The sequence below is a fragment of the Mustelus asterias genome, chromosome 1 (genome assembly GCF_964213995.1).
Source record: "Mustelus asterias chromosome 1, sMusAst1.hap1.1, whole genome shotgun sequence".
Lineage (NCBI taxonomy): Eukaryota > Metazoa > Chordata > Chondrichthyes > Carcharhiniformes > Triakidae > Mustelus > Mustelus asterias.
This window is the reverse complement of record NC_135801.1, coordinates 176714295-176732465: the sequence shown is the minus strand read 5'-3', so window position 1 is coordinate 176732465 and position 18171 is coordinate 176714295. Positions and strand designations below refer to the sequence as shown.

At 46.1% G+C, this 18171-nt stretch overlaps 1 protein-coding gene across 5 annotated transcripts in view; it reads right to left on the bottom strand.

Moving 5' to 3' along the window:
- The window catches only part of LOC144500523 (leucine zipper putative tumor suppressor 3-like), a 235981-nt gene that overhangs the window by 10754 nt on the left and 207056 nt on the right, over positions 1 to 18171 (bottom strand). For all 5 annotated transcript variants that reach the window (XM_078223586.1, XM_078223606.1, XM_078223614.1 and 2 more), the window contains one exon: positions 15985 to 16473. In XM_078223586.1, the coding sequence (XP_078079712.1) occupies positions 15985 to 16434 (450 nt within the window). In that variant the 5' untranslated portion in view covers positions 16435 to 16473. The remainder of the gene's footprint in view (positions 1 to 15984; positions 16474 to 18171) is intronic.

Sequence of the window (18171 nt, the reverse complement as noted above, 5' to 3'; positions counted from 1 at the left end):
AGGCCAGACCAGGTAAGGATGGCAGATTTCCTTCCCTAAGGGCATTAGTGAACATGTTGGGTTTTTACAACAATTGATAATGGCTCCATGGTCATCGTTAGACTTTTAATTCCAGACATTTATTGAATTCATATTTTCACCAACTGCTGTGTGGGATTCGAACCCAGATCCCCAGAGCATTATCTGGATCTTCATTACTAGTCCAGTGAAAATACCATTATGCCACTGCCTACTCTGGCTGGGGGTCTAGAACAAGGTGTCACTGCCTTAGGATACGGGATTGGCCATTTAGCACTGAGATGGAGAGAAACATCTTCACTCAGAGAGTGGTGATCCTGTGGAATGCTCTACCACAGAAGGCTGTGGAGGCCAAGTTACTGAATATATTTAATAGGAAATAGATTTTTAGACTCTGAAAGCATCAAGGGTATGGGGAGTGCATGACGATATAGAGATAGAGGATCAGCCATGATCATACTGAATGATAGTGCAGGTTTGAGGGGCTGAATGGCCTACTCCTCTATTTTTTATGTTCCTGTGAAAAAGGTTTGACAACACCAGGTTAAAGTCCAACAGGTTTATTTGGTAGCAAAAGCCACAAGCTTTCTGAGCCTTAAGCTCCTTCTTCAGGTGAGTGGGAATTCTGTTCACAAACAGGGCATATAAAGACACAAACTCAATTTACAGAATAATGGTTGGAATGCGAATACTTACAGTTAATCAAGTCTTAAAGGTAGAAACAATGTGAGTGGAGAGAGCATTAAGACAGGTTAAAGAGATGTGTATTGTCTCCAGACAGGACAGCCAGTGAGACTCTGCAGGTCCAGGCAAGCTGTGGGGATTACAGATAGTGTGACATGAACCCAATATCCCGGTTGAGGCCGTCCTCATGTGTGCGGAACTTGGCTATCAGTTGGCTGAAGGCTCCAGATGTGCTGGGTAGAGGTCCAGGTGAGGCATTGATGCCTCACAAGCGAAGGGGGAGGGTGGTTGAATCGAGGAACAGACTTCATCTTGAGGCTGTTAGCCTTTTCCCTCGGGGTTGCTGACACCCCGCACGATCTGGTGAAGACAAGTGGGCTGGACTAGTGATTAAATATGGCGCCGAGACCTTCGATCCTGTCAGCTGAGCGTGGCTGGGTGAACCAGCCGGCATCCCACCAGGAGTGTTGGAAGAGAATGCGCTTGTGCATAATTAATGAGCTTCCAAGTGTGGAATCTGGCATGGGGTCCTGCCATTCTGGCCAGTGGGAGAGGCACAGCCAGAGCCCCCTGTCCCCGTCATCTCACTTTTACTTATTTCCCTATTTCCCCCTCTGTTTTTCATAGAATCCCTACAGTGCAGAAAGAGGCCACTCGTCCCATTGAATCTGCACCAACCACAATCCCACCCAAGGCCCTACTCCCGCAACCTCTCATATTTACCCTGCTAATCCCCCCGACACTAGGGTCAATTTAGCATGGCCAATCAACCTCACCCATACATCTTTTGACTATGGGAGGAAACCGGAGCACCCGGAGGAAACCCACGCAAGCACGGGGAGAATGTGCAAATTCCACACAGACAGTGACCCGAGGCCGGAATTGAACCCGGGTCCCTGGCGCTGTGAGGCAGCAGTGCTAACCACTGTGCTACCGTGCTGCCCACTTAGTCTCAAAATGGGAGAATTCCACCTGTCACAACTTCAGGACAGTTAATGAATTGTCATTGACATGTAGTCACTTTGTATTGCAGGGAAGGATAGTAGCCAATTAGTACAAAGCAAGCTCCTTAGAAACAGCAATGTGATAATGAACAGGTAATCTGTTTCTGTGATGTTGGCTGAGGGTTAAATCTCGACCAGAACCCTGGGTGTGGTGGGAGGGGTGGGTGGGAGTTTATGTTGCATTGCTTCAGAATAGTGCCATATGGGATGTTTGATGACCAGCTGAGAGGCCTAGGTTTAGTGTCAGGTTGGACAGTCCAGCACTCCCTCGGTGCTGCACTGAAGTTGCCAGCCCATAATGCTCAAGTCTCTCTAGTGGAACTTAGACCCTTCTGAGTAAGAACAAGAACAAAGAACAATACAAGGAACAGGCCCTTCAGCCCACTGGATCTGCACCGATACGCGGCTTCTATCCCTCTGTCCGCCTCCAATTCATGTGCCTATCGAGATGCGCCTTGAATGTTGCCAATGTCCCTGCACTTACCCCCTCTCACCTTAAACCTGTGCCCTTTTATAATGTGCAGAAGCAAAAAGCCCCACCACTAAGTCAAGGCTGACGCCAACCCCTCTTGCCCTACGTCTTGATGTGTACGAGGACACAAAGCTGGCAAGAAAATGTTAAAGCTGGTGTTTGCCAAATTTCTGTGAGCAAGGAGCAATGTAGCAATGCACCGATATGACTCTTGGGACACCAGTCCTCTCCAGTGCTGTTAAAGCACTGAATGATTAATACCCTTCATCATCAGAAACAGCTTCAGCTAAACTTAGTACAAAATCTCCCAGGAGATGGTGCTGCTTCCATCCGTTTGATAGTTGACAGCTCTGATGATTTAAAAAAGATGCCTTGAATATTAAAGTGATACAGTTTGAGATTGAGCCTCTTGCTTTGACTGAAACCGCACAGGAATTTAACGTGGCACTTTGGAATTCTCATCTTACAGTGAATTTCAGTCGAGTCAAATTTAGCTCACCGATATTTAAAACATTGGAACTTTGATTCCGCTTTGAGTAACGCAAGTGTTTTATGAAGGGCTTGTAATGAAACGTTGTACAGAGCTTCTGAATCTAATAATCTAAACTTTGTGCACACATTTGTTCTGCGCCGTTTTTAAACTTTCTTTCATTCCCCTCGTCTGCTTAACCCTCTCTGGTGCTTCGTGTGAAAGGGCCACGAAGTGAGTCCTCAGCCCCGGTTGTTCTTCAGTTGGCCATTTGGTGGCGCGCCGGACAGTCCAAGGCTGACTCAAACCAACACGCCTCCCACTCTCCAGAGTCCAGCCTGACTCTGACCTGTGACCTTTCATAGAAACACAACCCCATGAGGTATGGTGATATTCGCAGTTCACCGGTTCCATTCTTATTCTAATTGTAACCAGAGTGCTCCTGGCAATGCTTTCTCTTCCTGCTCCTGCATCATTACATCTAGTGTCTCCCAAGGATTTATATTTAGCCCTTCCTATTTCTTATAGACATGCCTATTAAGAACCAACCACACTGCTGTGGGCTTGGAGTAACATGTAGGTAAGACCAGATCAGGACAGTAGATTTCCTGCCTATTTACCCTTCCGGAAAGCAAACTCCGTCCCTACCTTAGCTGAAACCCTCATCCGTAAATCTGTTACTTCTGGACTTAACGATTTGATGCTCCCCTGGGTGGTTTCCTGTAAATGTCCTTAATTGCAATAAGTCCCATCCACCCCGCACCCCCGTGCTCACTGACCCTACAATGATTTCCGGTCAAGCAACACGTTGATTTTAACATTCACATCCTTTGTTTGAAAATTGCTCCATAGTTTTGCCTTCCCGACCTCTGTAAAGTCGTCCAGCCCTGCAACCCTCTGAGATATCTGTGCTCCACTAGCTCTGGCCTTTTGAGCATCCTTGATTTAACATTTTGCATCTTTGGTCATGGTGGAGTCAGCTGCTGGAAGCCCTTAGCTCTGGAATTCCCTCCCTAAATCTCTCAACACCTCACCCTCACTTTTAAGATATGGAAGCAGAATTAGGCCATTCAGCCCATTGAGTCTGAGCCCATCTTACCCTTTAAGACATTGCTTAAACCATTCTTCTTTAACTAAGCTTTTGGCCATCTGCCCTAATATTGCCTTATGTGACTCAATGTGTAATTTTATTTTCTAGCAATCCAGTGTAGTGCCTTAGGCTGTTTAATGATGTTAAAGGCACTATACAAGTGTCAGTTGTTGTTGTTGTGGTTTCCCTTTAAGGAAGGAAATCTACTGTCCTTACCTGGTCTTACCTACATGTCACTCCAGGCCCACAGTAATGTGGTTGGCTCTTAATGCCATCCAAAATGGCCGACCAAGCCACTGTGGACAGTTGTATAAAAATAAAATTGGACGGACCTCCCGGCATTGATTCAGGCACTGAATATTACTTCACTCTCACTGGATCCAAATCATTTACCTCTTTCCCTAACAGCATTGTGTGTGTACCTACACCACATGCGCTGTAACAATTCAAGAAAGTGGCTCACTGCCACCTTCTCAAGGATGATTCGGGGTGGACAATAACCCCGAGAATGAAGACAAAAAAATGTACAGGGTTCCACGGCACAATTCGGGAAAAGAGCAGGGAAGTTCTCCCCAGTCTCCTGACCAATATCGACTCCTCACCCCACATCACCGAAACAGATCATCCTGTCCTTATCAGACTGCTCTCTGTGGGAGCTTGCAGTGCGCAAATTGGCTGCCACAATTTCCAACATCACACCATTAACCGCACTTCAAAAAGGTGCTTCATTAGCCGTGAGATGCTTTTGGATGCTCAGCCGGCGATTTATAAATCAGTTCTTTCCTGCCGTCCAACCCTTTGGCACGATGCGCCACAATGCCGGTTTCCTGCAGCCTTGGTGGGCAGAATCACGGGAGTGTTATGGCACAAAAGGAGGACATCCCCCCCCTCTCACCCTGACTCTCAGATTACATTTAAAATCTCTGTTGGTGGGATTTCCCTCTCTCCGCTCCCACCCGCATCTCTGGGGAAACAACGAGGGTGATGCATCGGGTACAATTAATATCGGGTGTTCTGACGTGAACATCCCTCATCCAAACTAGCGAGTTAATTACAATGGCACTTGATTAATTAATTATGCCCTGTATTGGTTTGTGCTAAATTAATATCGCTCAGCTTAACACAAACCTGGAAGCGGTCCAAAGATCTGCTTCATTCAAACAGCGACGGTCTCCTGTTATAAAAGCTGTCAAGGTTCTCCGCTGAATTCATCAGCTCTGCAGTTATTCCCTTCACAGCGTAGGCAGCTTTTCAGACTGGCAGATCACCAGAAACACAAGGGATTAACTTTAAGCTCACACGCTGGGTGGGAAACCCACAGGTTCGTGCGGAATGTCTGTCTCACACCTTGCGCAGGCTGACTCTCCTTTGACCACAGCCGCGAGTGGAATCAGGTGGGGTGGGCAGCCAGCCACCCGTACAGGGACGTTACATTCAAATCTCGCCCACCACCTCTGCTGCGTCTGTTCCCTCCCCTCGATCACTGACTTGCCCTCACGCCCAACCATTTTTCCAATGAGCAATTTAAAAAATAAAGATGAAATTTAAGCAATATTTTGATGCAATTGCCGTGGTGTGCAAGCAGTAAGAAGAACTTACCTTGTGCAGCCCCTTCAACATAGACGTTTCAGAGCAATGTCATCAAACAGAACCTGGCACCAAATCACAGGGCAGAATGACCAATAGCTTGGTCAAAGCGGTTTAAAGGTGCAACCTTAAAGGGTGAAGGTGAGGTAGGGTGGTGTGCACAGCGGAGTGCAGAGTATTTCATCCATCCTCTTCAGTTCCCTACAAGCCTGCACAGGATGGGAACGGAAGAACATTTGACAGCTCTGTATTTATTTGCCGTCTCTGCTTTTAGTTGTAAGACTATTTCTAATGATGGCCGCAGCACCGAAATTCTATAGGAACTCTGGTGCCTGCCTTTGTTTTCTGGAATCCACTGCATGGTTTCTAAGGAGTCGGGAGATATTATCGTCACTGTGTTTACCATAGGAACAAGCCTCCGGTTCCAGCGATTAGATCAACAGCCACTTCAGATTGGAGATCAATCACCAAATGACGAACATTTAGACAACTGGCATTCAGTGGCCCAATCGCCAATTAATAACCTCAAACCGAGCTATTCATTCAAATGCTGCAAAACCCGTCAGGCAAGCGATATTTCACATGCTGCATTCCATACATAACATGGGCTGCACACTTTCCTTGCCTAATAATAAATCAATTAAATTAAAACAGCTCTTTGTGCAGCTATTAGGAGGAGCTTGCTAAGCGTCCTTATATGAAACTGGGATAGAAATGAAATATGATTCATTCTCACTCCCATCCGGGGCTGACAACTTTAATTAAAAGTCTGCCAGGACCTTGCATCACATGACCTCCCACAAGGTAAAACAACCTTTTAACTCCATCTCTAATATTAATGGAACCAATACACAAGTGCTTAAGAGGGAAGGAAATCACAATGGCTTTTAGAACAAAGAACAAAAGAACAAAGAAAAGTGCTGAACAGGCACAGGCCCTTCGGCCCTCCAAGCCTGTACCGATCATGATACCTTAACTAAACTAAACAACAACCTTTTGCCCTTATTCGAACCATACCATTCTATTCCCTCCCTATTCATGTACACATCCAGATGCCTCTTAAATTTAAGAGTTTAAGAGCCGTGGGGTTATGCTGCAACATTTCAGGACCTTGGTGAGACCACATTTGGAATATTGTGTGCAGTTCCGGTCACCTCACTATAAGAAGGATGTGGAAGCGCTGGAAAGAGTGCAAAGGAGATTTACCAGGATGCTGTCTGGTTTGGAGGGTAGGTCTTATGAAGAAAGGTTGAGGGAGTCAGGGCTGTTCTCTCTGGAGCGGAGGAGGTTGAGGGAGACCTAATAGAGGTTTATAAATGATGAAGGGGATAGATAGAGTGAACGTTCAAAGACAATTTCCTCGGGTGGATGGAGCTATTACAAGGGGGCATAACTATAGGGTTCATGGTGGGAGATATAGGAAGGATGTCCAAGGTAGGTTCTTTACTCAGAGAGTGGTTGGGGCGTGGAATGGACTGCCTGCAGTGATAGTGAAGTCAGACACTTTAGGAACATTTAAGCGGTTATTGGATAGGCACATGGAGCACACCAGGATGATAGGGAGTGGGATAGCTTGATCTTGATTTCAGATAAAGCTCGGCACAACATCGTGGGCCTAAGGGCATGTTCTGTGCTGTACTGTTCTATGTTCTATGTTCTAAATGTTGCGAGTGACCTATGATTTTTTTTTCCTCCCGAGTTTGCTTGTGTCCAGATGATTAATCTTTCATTTTTGGGAAATTCCAGGACAATCCCAGAGGGTTGCAACACTTTCCCAACAATGACAATGGATCGATCACTGTTCTGGGGAGGGACTGAGTTCCCAGTAGAAGGCCCAGGTAATGCACCGTGACAGAGGTGTAAAGGTGAATCTTAAGCTTGCTTCCAATTCTACTTCATTCACATCCCATGAAACTATTCATTTAAGAATGCACATGAAAGGGTGATCAGTCTATTAAAATCCTTTCTCTCTCTGCAGACGGTCTGCATTTATTGCGATAATCCATCCATTTCTCTAATGTCCTTTAGGAAAGGAAATGTGTCTTCCTAACCCGATCTGCCTGATATGTGACTCCAGATCCACACAATGTTTCTATCATCTCAAATGGCTGGTCCAGCAACTTGGTAATAGCAAACCACCACAAAAAAGGCACTTGCACAGACCGCAGCAAGAAGACAGCGAACCACCATCTTCTCATGGACACTGGGGTGAGGAATAAATGCGGGCCTTGTCAATGATCCTTTGACTGAATATCAAGGTAAAGTCTGTTCTATTGGAATAGTCTGTCTGGGAAGTAATAATGGTACGCAATGCCAGCAAACCCAACTGGGCAAGATACTGAGCAGGAAAATGATGGGCGCTATAACAGAGTAAGTAGTATGCAGTACTTCCTAAACATTGTGACTGGTTAAATGGAGCACAATGGCCTCTTCTGAGGCTGCATCATATTTCTGTGGATTAAGAAAAAGTCATTAATTGGCCCATCCTTTCTTAGATCCTGTTTGTATCACACAAAGTAAGAGTTGTAACAACACCAGGTTGAAGTCCAACAGGTTTATTTGGTAGCAAATACCATTAGCTTTCAGAGCACTGCTCCTTCATCAGATGGAGTGGAAATGTGATCCTTTTTCCACTCCATCTGACGAAGGAGCAGCGCTCCGAAAGCTAATGGTATTTGCTACCAAATAAACCTGTTGGACTTTAACCTGGTGTTGTTAAAACTCTTACTGTGTTCACCCCAGTCCAACGCCGGCATCTCCACATCATGTATCACACAAAGCCAGCTATCCGATCATAGGTTCATCCCATCCATAAATATAAATGGGCTCCAGTAACCAAAGGGTTCCAACAAACCCTCCACAATGGGGATCACCTACCCTCACATCTCTGCTGACCAACCCTGTCTGACTAAATTTCTGTTTCCTATAGGAGCCACTGGGGGGAGAAATCTGTCTTGAGAGATGGAACGTGGGCAGCTTGTTTTGCACTCTGCCTTATTTTCCTTTCCACTGGCTTAGGAAAAGAAAATCGGTCAGATGGGGAATGAGCTGGCCCTTCACTGCTGCCCATTTTACTGCATCTAACAAATTTCACCCCACTGCATTGCCTCAAGACTGCCTGCCCTGCGCAGTTATTCAGCTCACGGTCCACGTTGAATCAGCAAATGAAAGTAATCCACACAGCATCAAATAAACTTTGCTGACACTTAGCTTCAACCCCAAAAGAACATTTATTTCTTCTAACTTAGACAAGCGTTTGGACATAACGTAATTTAAATGTAGGCGAAGTTAGGGTCAAGCAAAAAATTATACTCTGGTCTGGATAAGTTTATAGGTAGTCACACTTCAGGGGAGAGGGTACTTTATTTAAGTCTCTGGGCTGAATGAAGACTCAAATTTGCCCCTGTCAAAATGCCCGGACAGCATGCCCCTGTCTACATCAATGGTGATGAAGTGGAAATAGTTGAGGGCATCAGGTTTTAGGTGTCCAGATCACCAACAACCTGTCATGGTCCCTCCACGTTGATGCTCTAGTTAAGAAAGCCCACCAAAGTCTCTACTTTCTCAAGAGGCTAAGAAAATTCGGCATGTCCACTATGACTCTCACCAACTTTTACAGATGCACCATAGAAAGCATTCTTTCTGGTTGTATCACAGCTTGGTATGGCTCCTGCCCTGACCAAAACCACAAGAAACTGCAAAGGGTTGTGAACATGGCCCAGTCCATCATGTAAACCAGCCTCCCATCCATTAACTGCATCTACACTTCTTGCTGCCTTGGGAAAACTTAATCAAGGACCCCACGCACCCCGGGCATTCTCTCTCCCACCTTCTTCTGTTGGGAAAAAGATACAAAAGTCTGAGGTCACGTACCAACCAACTCAAGAGCAGCTTCTTCCCTGCTGCTGTCAGACCTTTGAATGGACCTACCATATCTAGAATCATAGAATCCCTACAGTATAGAAGGAGGCCATTCAGCCCATTGAGCTTGCTCCAACCACAATCCCACCCAGGCCCTAATCCTGTAACCCTACATATTTACCCTGCTAATCTCCCTGACACTAAGGGTTAATTTAGCATAGCCGATCAACCTAACCCGTGCATCTTTGATCTGTGGGAGGAATCCAGAGCACCCAGAGGAAACCCAAGCAGACACGGGGAGAACGTGCAAACTCCACACAGACAGTGACTTGAGGCCGGAATTGAACCGGGTCCCTGGCGCTGTGAGGCAGCAGTGCTACCACTGTGCCACCGTGCCGCCCCATATATATTAAGTTGATCTTTCTCTACACCCTAGCCATGACTATAACACTATATTCTGCACCCTCTCCTTTCCTTCTCCCCTGTGTACTCTATGAACAGTGTGTTTTGTCTGCATAGCGAGCAAGAAACAATACTTTTCATTGTATCCCGATACATGTGACAGTAATAAATCAAATCAAATCAATTTACGGTTATTACGGACTTACTTTGCAATTGTCAAGGGGCTGTAAAGGGTCAACATGGTGCAACTCTGAAGCGGCTCACTCCTCCCCCTCCAGGCACTAACTGTAAAGGGAAGACTCTGCCAAAGGAAAACATTCAAGGACTTTGGACAGCTGAAACGTCCACACCGTTCCACTGCGAATCATTCAGCATTTAGTGCTCCAAGTTATGAACAGAGGCTGGAGTTTATAACAGAAAGGTTTTTAAAATTCCAAGTGGAATGATTAGCAAAGTTCCAACATGTGACCTATGAGCAGACACCCAGAGGACATGACGTGTGGGGGGAATATATAAGTAAGTTCTCAAACTGATTTCAGATGATGGCCCCTGCCTTTGACAGATGTGACAGATAAGCAACAAAATTCCAAATAGTACAGTTAATGCTAGATTGATGAACAGATTTTGGATATTTTGTGAACTTGGGGTGAATGTTATAGGGCTGGCATGGGGGCACAGTGGTTAGCACTGCTGCCTCACAGCACCAGGGACCCGGGTTCCATTCCCGGTTCGGGTCACTGTCTGTGTGGAGTTTGCATGTTCTCCCCGTGTCTGCGTGGGTTTCCTCCGATTTCCTCTCACAGTCCGAAAGACGTGCTGGTTAGGTGCATTGGCCATGCTAAATTCTCCCTCAGTGTAACCAAACAGGCGCCAGAGTGTGGCGACTAGGGGATTTTCACAGTAACTTTATGTACTTGTGACACTAATAAATAAACTTTAACATGAGCAGACAACAGGTGACACCCTAACTGTTGGGACTGTGAAAGGTTTAACCAAGGAAAGTAGCTGATCCACAATATATTTCGATATTGTATATTTGAATACCCGTTGACATGCATTGGTTCCTGGTCCCCAGCCATCTCAACTTTAAAATTTGAATCCTTGTGTCCATATCCCTCCCTATCTCTGTCACCTGTTTCAGGTCTAGAGTCCTCCAAGAACTCAAAGTCCTTTTCATTCTGGCCTTGTGCACCCCTGACGCCCTTCGCTCCACCCATATCAACTGTGCCTCAACTGCCTGAGTGCTCTGTTCTGCAATTCCCTCCCGAAGCCTCTCTGCTATTCCCTCCTCCATTAGGACACTTCTTAAAGCTTTTGGCCACCTGCCCCATTCTTGCTCTTCTTGTCAACGCCTGTGACAAGGAGTTAAGGGTTGTGGGAGCCTGACAGAAAAGTAGAGTTGAGGCCAAAGTCATACCAGCTGTGATCTTGAGCAGGATTGACAGGAAACACTCTGCCTGCTAATTCTTGTGAAATGTCTTGAGATCTTTCATTATGTTAAAGGTACTAACTATATAAATCCAAATTGTTGTTGTTGATATGGCCAAGTTCCAGCATCAGATTAAAGCTGCCATTTAGGAATTAACCAAGGTAAAGTTGGCACCCGATTCTATGCCAGCTCCAATAAGGAATCACAGAATCCCTACAGTGCAGAATGAGGCCATTTGACCCATTGAGCCTGCACTAACAACCATCCCACCTATGGTGTGGTTATTTAAGGATATTTGCTGATTTCTATCACTTTTCCTTTTTGCCTCCACCTGTCTGTCAATGTGTGGACTAATAAAATGAAAATACATTTGCTTAAAATTTGTACATATGGGCATACAATTAATTGTAAGATAAATGAGTGAATAAATACATTTGACTTCAAGCAATTGTGCAGTTTTCTCATAACAAGGGCAGCTACTAAAACAGAAGAGCAGGTCTTACCCATAGAATAGAGGAATTCATAGAATCCCTACAGTGCAGAAGGAGGCCATTTGGCCCATCGAGCCTGCACCGACAACAATCCTACCCATCATCTCCATAACCCCACATATTTACCCTGTTAATTGCTCTGATACTAAGGTGCAATTTAGCATGGCCATTCCACTTAACCCACACATCTTTGGACTGTGTTGGACTCAGATTCTAAAAGCCCCATTCTGCAGAAGGAGAAATCCCCAGCAAACTACACGCTGCTGCCTTCCTTCCTGTGAGGGGTTTGGAGCCTCACTTTTTTGATGGAACCACAATCCTTGCTGGGAACCAAGCTCCTACAGCAAATCACTGCAGATGCTGAAAAAGCAGAAGATTCTGGAGAAAAAAAATCCCCAACAGGTCTGGCAGCACCTGTGGCGAGAGAGAGGCTGGAATTCTCCGACCTTGCCCGCGGCTGGGATTCTCCAGTCCCGCTGCTGTGAGTAGAGATTTGGCTCAGTGCCAACGTCTCCGTTCTGGCTGGCAGCGGTGGCGTACAGCATCGGGGCATTCCGGCCAGAGTTCATGTGTTGAGTACGTCTGACTCATCTGCAGAGCTTTCTCATTGGCTCTGACAGAGTCACAAGGACTCGAACCGCTGCTGCCAGCCCCGCTGAGATTTTCCAGCACCTTCTGGTTTTGACCATAATTTAAGAACGTAGCTTGGTCTTCCCAGTACCGAATGATAAGTTGGACAACAACATCCAGTACTCTGCTCAAATGAAAGAAATTCTCCCCTGTTATGGACAATACATCATACATCATACTGTTGGCCGTGTCATTTTGATCGGAAATCTATTGTTTTAAGTTTATTTATTAGAGTCGCAAGTAGGCTTACATTAACACTGCAACAAAGTTACTGTGAAAATCCCCTCGTCGCCACATTCCGACACCTGTTCGGGTACATTGAGGGAGAATTTAGCACGGTCAATGTACCTAACCAGCACATCTTACAGATTGTGGGAGGAAACTGGAGCACCGGCATGGACAAATTCGGCGGCATGGACAAATTGGGTCAAAGAGCCTGTTTCCATGCTGTAGACCTCTATGACTCGGAGGAAACCCACGCAGACATGGGGAGAATGTGCAAACTCCACACAGTGACCCAAGCCGGGAATCGAACCCGGATCCATGGCGCTGTGAGACAGCAGTGCTAACCACTGTGCCACCATGCCGCCCTTTCCCATCCCTTAACCTAATTTCCCAGTTCACTTTGGCCAGCTCTGTCTTCATGCCCTCATAATTACCTTGATTTAAGTTTAAAACACTCGTCTTACATTCACTCCTCTCTCCCTCAAACAGAATGTGAAATTCAGTCACATTCTGATCACTGCTTACCGAGCAACACCTTTACTATGAGAGCATTCATTAATTCTGCTTGATGGCTTTCCTGCTTACTTGTATGTTTTCAGCCTACAATTATTAGATTTATTGAATTGTATTTCGCAATTGGGATTCTAAACTCTCAACCTCTGGATTCCCAGTCCAATTCTCTCAGCACAACACCACTATAGGACAAGGACAGCCTACATTTATAAAACATCTCAAGCATCATTGGCGTATTGGTCAAAACTTGGCACTGAGTCAACACAAGGTAGTATTGGCTGAAAGCTTAGTCAAATGAGTTTTAAAGGTTCAGGGAAAGTCATGGATCGCATTCCCCACAAAGCAGGTTTTTAACCCCGAGTTAACCCTGACATAAGGATCTTGAAGCATGTGGGGAAAATCCTGTTTTGGTGCGTGTGAAATGGAAGGTCTTTCAGTCACTTTGAATTGACCTCGAAGAGTGTCAAACCCTAAACCTGTTCAGCTGGTGGGGTTTTTCAGTATTTTTGTCCGGCGCACTATCAGAACTGAAGGTAAAAGCAAAGTAATGTGGATGCTGGAATCGGAAACAAAAAGTGGGAGGCACGGTGGCACAGTGGTTAGCACTGCTGCCTCACAGCGCCAGGGACCTGGGTTCGATTCCCGGCTCGGGTCACTGCCTGTGTAGAGTCTGCACGTTCTCCCCGTGTCTGTGTGGGTATCTCCGGGTGCTCCGGTTTCCTCCCACAGTCCAAAGATGTGCAGGTTAGGCTGATTAGCCATGCTAAATTGCCCCTTAGTGTCAGGGGGATTAGTATGGAGATAGGGGCTGGGTGGGATTGTGGCCGGTGCAGACTCAATGGGCCGAATGGCCTCCTTCTGCATTGTAGGGATTCTATGATTCTATGAAAAACAGAAAATTCTGGAAAATCTCAGCAGGTCTGACAGCATCTGTGGAGAGAGAATAGAGCCAACGTTTTGGGTCTGGATGACCCTTGGTCAGAGCTCAGATCAGGAGTGAGGGATTTTTTTGTAATTTATGATGCAGGTGGGGATGTGTACAGCGCTGCAGATACAACTGAGGAAGATTGAGTCTCGCACATCTTACAGCGAGCACAGGTGGCGTTGTTAATGGTGAAAACAATGTGCAAACAGGTTTGAACCAGTCCTTCAGCTGTCACATCAACAACTTAGAAATTGCTGTTTTATACAACACAAATAGAGGCTTTATTCAGATTTGGCTTCATTTAACTGTCAACAACAGCTGGCAGTAAACACAGCAAAACAAATAGAAAAGGAACAGGAAAGAAGCCATCAGGCCCAATCTGCCTGTTTGTTCAGTTGGAATAACCACAGGCCTGATTCAGTTTGAATCGGTGGAGAAGTAAAGTCAGTTATCCAAAACGCAAGCTATCAAAATGTTCTGCCTTCTTTAAGATGTTCAATGTGTGTGTGTGCTTCAAGGTTATTTATTAGTGTCACAAGTAGGCTTACATTAACACTGCAATGAAGTCACTGTGAAAATCCGCCACACTCCGGCATCTGCTTGGGCACACTGAGCGAGAATTTAGCACGTCTTTTGGACTGTGGGAGGAAACCGGAGCAAGCGGAGGAAACCCACGCAGACACAGGGAGATTGTGCAGACTCCACATCATGGCCCAAGCAGGAAATGGAACCCGGGTCCCTGGCGCAATGAGGCAGCTGTGCTAATAACCACTGTGCCACTGTGCCATGTTGTTGTTGCTGAAGTGAGTGTATCAAAATAAAAATGTATTTTTTGCTCTGTGGATACAAAATGTATCAGTCTGTGCAGGGTCTGCATGTTCTTCCTGTGTCTGCGTGGGTTTCCTCCGGGTGCTCCGGTTTCTTCCCACAGTCTGAAATACGTGCTGGTTAGATACATTAGCCATGCTAAATTCTCCCTCAGTGTACCCGAACAGGCGCCGGAGTGTGGCGACTGGGGGACTTTCACAGTAACTTCACTGCAGTGTTGATTGTAAGCCTACTCGTGACACTAATAAATAAATTTTTTAAAATGTAGTGATGCAGTGGGAGAGGAGTTGGGAATCCTGGAGTCATCCCAACTTGATGAAAATCCTGCCCGATTTGAGAGCAGTTTCTAGCAGATACAGCCCCCTCTCCTGTTTGTTGGAAGTGTCTTTAAAGGGTGTGGGCAGGATTGGGTCAAAATCCCACATCCAGCAGTCCCGATCTGGTCAGCACCATTACAGAGATAGCTGTCACCTTCTTCTCCGTAATTTTAATGGAATCAGGCCAAGTCTTGAAAAGTCGAGGTTCACAGCCCCGCAGAGGAATTGTGACCCCTTGTCGGCATGATGGGACTTTTTAATAGGCAAGCTCCAAAGGTCCTTCCCATGTTCCTATGCCAAGCTTTAGCACTCCATCCACCCGCTCTGGTCCCTCTTACCCTCCTTGCCCCTCCATCCACAAACATGGCTTCTTATGCATCCTATGTAAAGCTATGGCACTTCCATGCGTATTGTTCTATAGAGAGTGACAGTAGGGTGTGTAAAAAAAAAAGCTTTCATTTATTCAGCACTTTCCACTATGTTAAAAAGGTTATTTCACAACAGAGCAATAAAGCATCCATCATCCAGACTTTTATCAATAACAGAAACCACCAGACTCAAAACCACTTAGCCTTGTGTAAATAAACATTGTGAAACTGACAGCAAAGATCAGCAAGTCAGAGCTGTCAATCAAGTCACGTTTTCGCTGGACCTCAGGCGTTACAACAAGATTTCTGGGTTCTCAGCCAAGTCGCATTCTGTATTCTTAACTGAGAGCGCAGTAATTCAGAGGCAAGCCCCTACGGAGGGTGGACTCTGACACTTTTCCAAGGTCAGTTGGCTCAATTCCAGCCACCCCCTCTCCGAAACACAGACCCCACCTGTGTGGGCACATTCTCTCAAAATGAGCGAGCCAAGGTGGAGTTTTTGATCTCGCCCGAGCGAGGCTATAAAATCCCACCCAGAATTCCTTGACTGGATCAGTGATTCTTATTTCATTTTGGGGTGGGGGCGTATCTATTCCAATAGATGACCGCATATTTTGTTTGAGTGACACTGTTTTGTCTCACACTCATCAGATCTCACTCTGCATCATTACCTGTTCTAGTTTGCCAGATACGGGCAAAATCTTCGGGGGGTTGCTTGGCTCTCTGTACTGTGGAGGCATGTTCCTCTCATTATTGTTAGTCACATCAGTTTTAGTCCTGTCGCCTGTGCGATGGTCCCCATTAATGTATAAAGAATTAGACATTTTCTCAGGCTTGAAGCATTTGTCATCAGTCGAGAAGCGTTTGGGGAATTCTCGGGAAGTGTACCCGTTCCTCAGGCCATCGTGCTGCCGACTGCTGTTCTGGGTGTGGCCCGGTCGGTTGTTGCTGTTCACGCTTTTCATTGCAAATTCCTGTTCGTTGGCGACTCCACTGCCAACACTTCCCATAATGCCCTGGGAGTAGCCTGGATCAGCGGATCGGGGGGAGAACGCAGGGTATGCCTCACAGCCGTGGTAACCGGGCTCACTGGTTGCTGAAAGCATTTGAAGTTTTGCCATGTTGTCTCAGGGGCAACGGAGCGACATCAGTCAGCGGCTCTGAAAGGTGAAGATAAACAGGTCAATTGCCACAGTCACAGGAACAACAGGTAATTTAACAATACCAAAGGCCATACCTGGGAGGGGATGCCAATTCCTTCCCCTGACTGGCAGGACTGAAGCCATGATCACCGGGCAGGGAGTGCGCTTCTTGGCATTCTGGCAAAGATCATGGGTGGAATTTTACCAGCACGTCCGCCCAAGGTTCGTACAATCCCACCCTAGGCCAGCGGAGAATGCCGTTCTCCGAGCCTCGCCCACTCCCAGAATCAGGGTGGGTGTGCCGGTAAAATCCCGGCCCATGCAGTGGTCTGATCAAGCCCATGATGAGGTGGCAATCCTTCATCTTGTCAGCTTGGATCTTGTGTGTCTCTCTTGTGGGGACCATGAATTGGATTCCATTGGAATTTGGTTTTTGGAGCAAGCAAGGAGATGGATTCGGTTCAGCCCGGTCTACTCTGAGCATTGGCTTTTAACATTTAAGATTGAAGTAAAAATTAAAAAAAGAACCCTTCCCCATGAACAAAGTGGAAAGCGCGCTGTCGAATACCTTTTAGCCAAAGTGCACTGAGGGGAGGGGAATCATACTCGACACCGGTGCCCACAAGGCTGTGTTCTCAGCCCCCTACTATACTCCTTATACACCTATGACTGTGTGGCCAAATTCCCCTCCAACTCGATTTCCAAGTTTGCTGACGACACCACCGTAGTGGGTCGGATCTCAAACAATTATGAGAGAGAGTACAGGAATGAGACAGAGAATCTAGTGAACGAGTGCGGCAACAATAATCTCTCCCTCAATGTCAACAAAACGAAGGAGATTGTCATTGACTTCAGGAAGCGTAGAGGAGAACATGCCCCTGTCTACATCAACAGGGACGAAGTAGAAAGGGTCGAGAGCTTCAAGTTTTTAGGTGTCCAGATCACCAAAAACCTGTCCTGGTCCCTCCATGCCGACACTATAGTTAAGAAAGCCCACCAATGCCTCTACTTTCTCAGAAGACTAAGGAAATTTGGCATGTCAGCTACGACTCTCACCAACTTTTCCAGATGCACCATAGAAAGCATTCTTTCTAGTTGTATCACAGCTTGGTATGGCTCCTCTCAGCCCAAACCGCAAGGAACTACAAAAGGTTGCGAATGTAGCCCAATCCATCACGCAAACCAGCCGCCCATCCATTGACTCTGTCTACACTTCCCGCTGCCTCGGCACAGCAGCCAGCATAATTAAGGATCCCACGCACCCTGGACATTCTCTCTTCCACTTTCTTCCATTGGGAAAAAGATACAAAATTCTGAGGTCACGTACCATCCGGCTCAAGAACAGCTTCTTCCTGCTGCTGTCACACTTTTGAATGGATTTACCTTGCATTAAGTTGATCTTTCTCCACACCGTAGCTATGACTGGCACACTACATTCTGCACTCTCTCCTTTCCTTCTCTATGAATGGTATGCTTTGTCTGTATAGCGCGCAAGAAACAATATTTTTCACTGTATGTTAATACATGTGACAATAATAAATTAGATCAAAATCAAATTGTATGGAACCCCTCGGACTGTATGACTCACATTGAATGTATTGTGCAGATTACGTGTATCACAATTATATTGAAGCACTGCAGAATGCAACTTGTTCTATGCAGACAACTTAAATACCATTGTGCCATTCATAATGACCATTTTGAAATGTCTGTCAT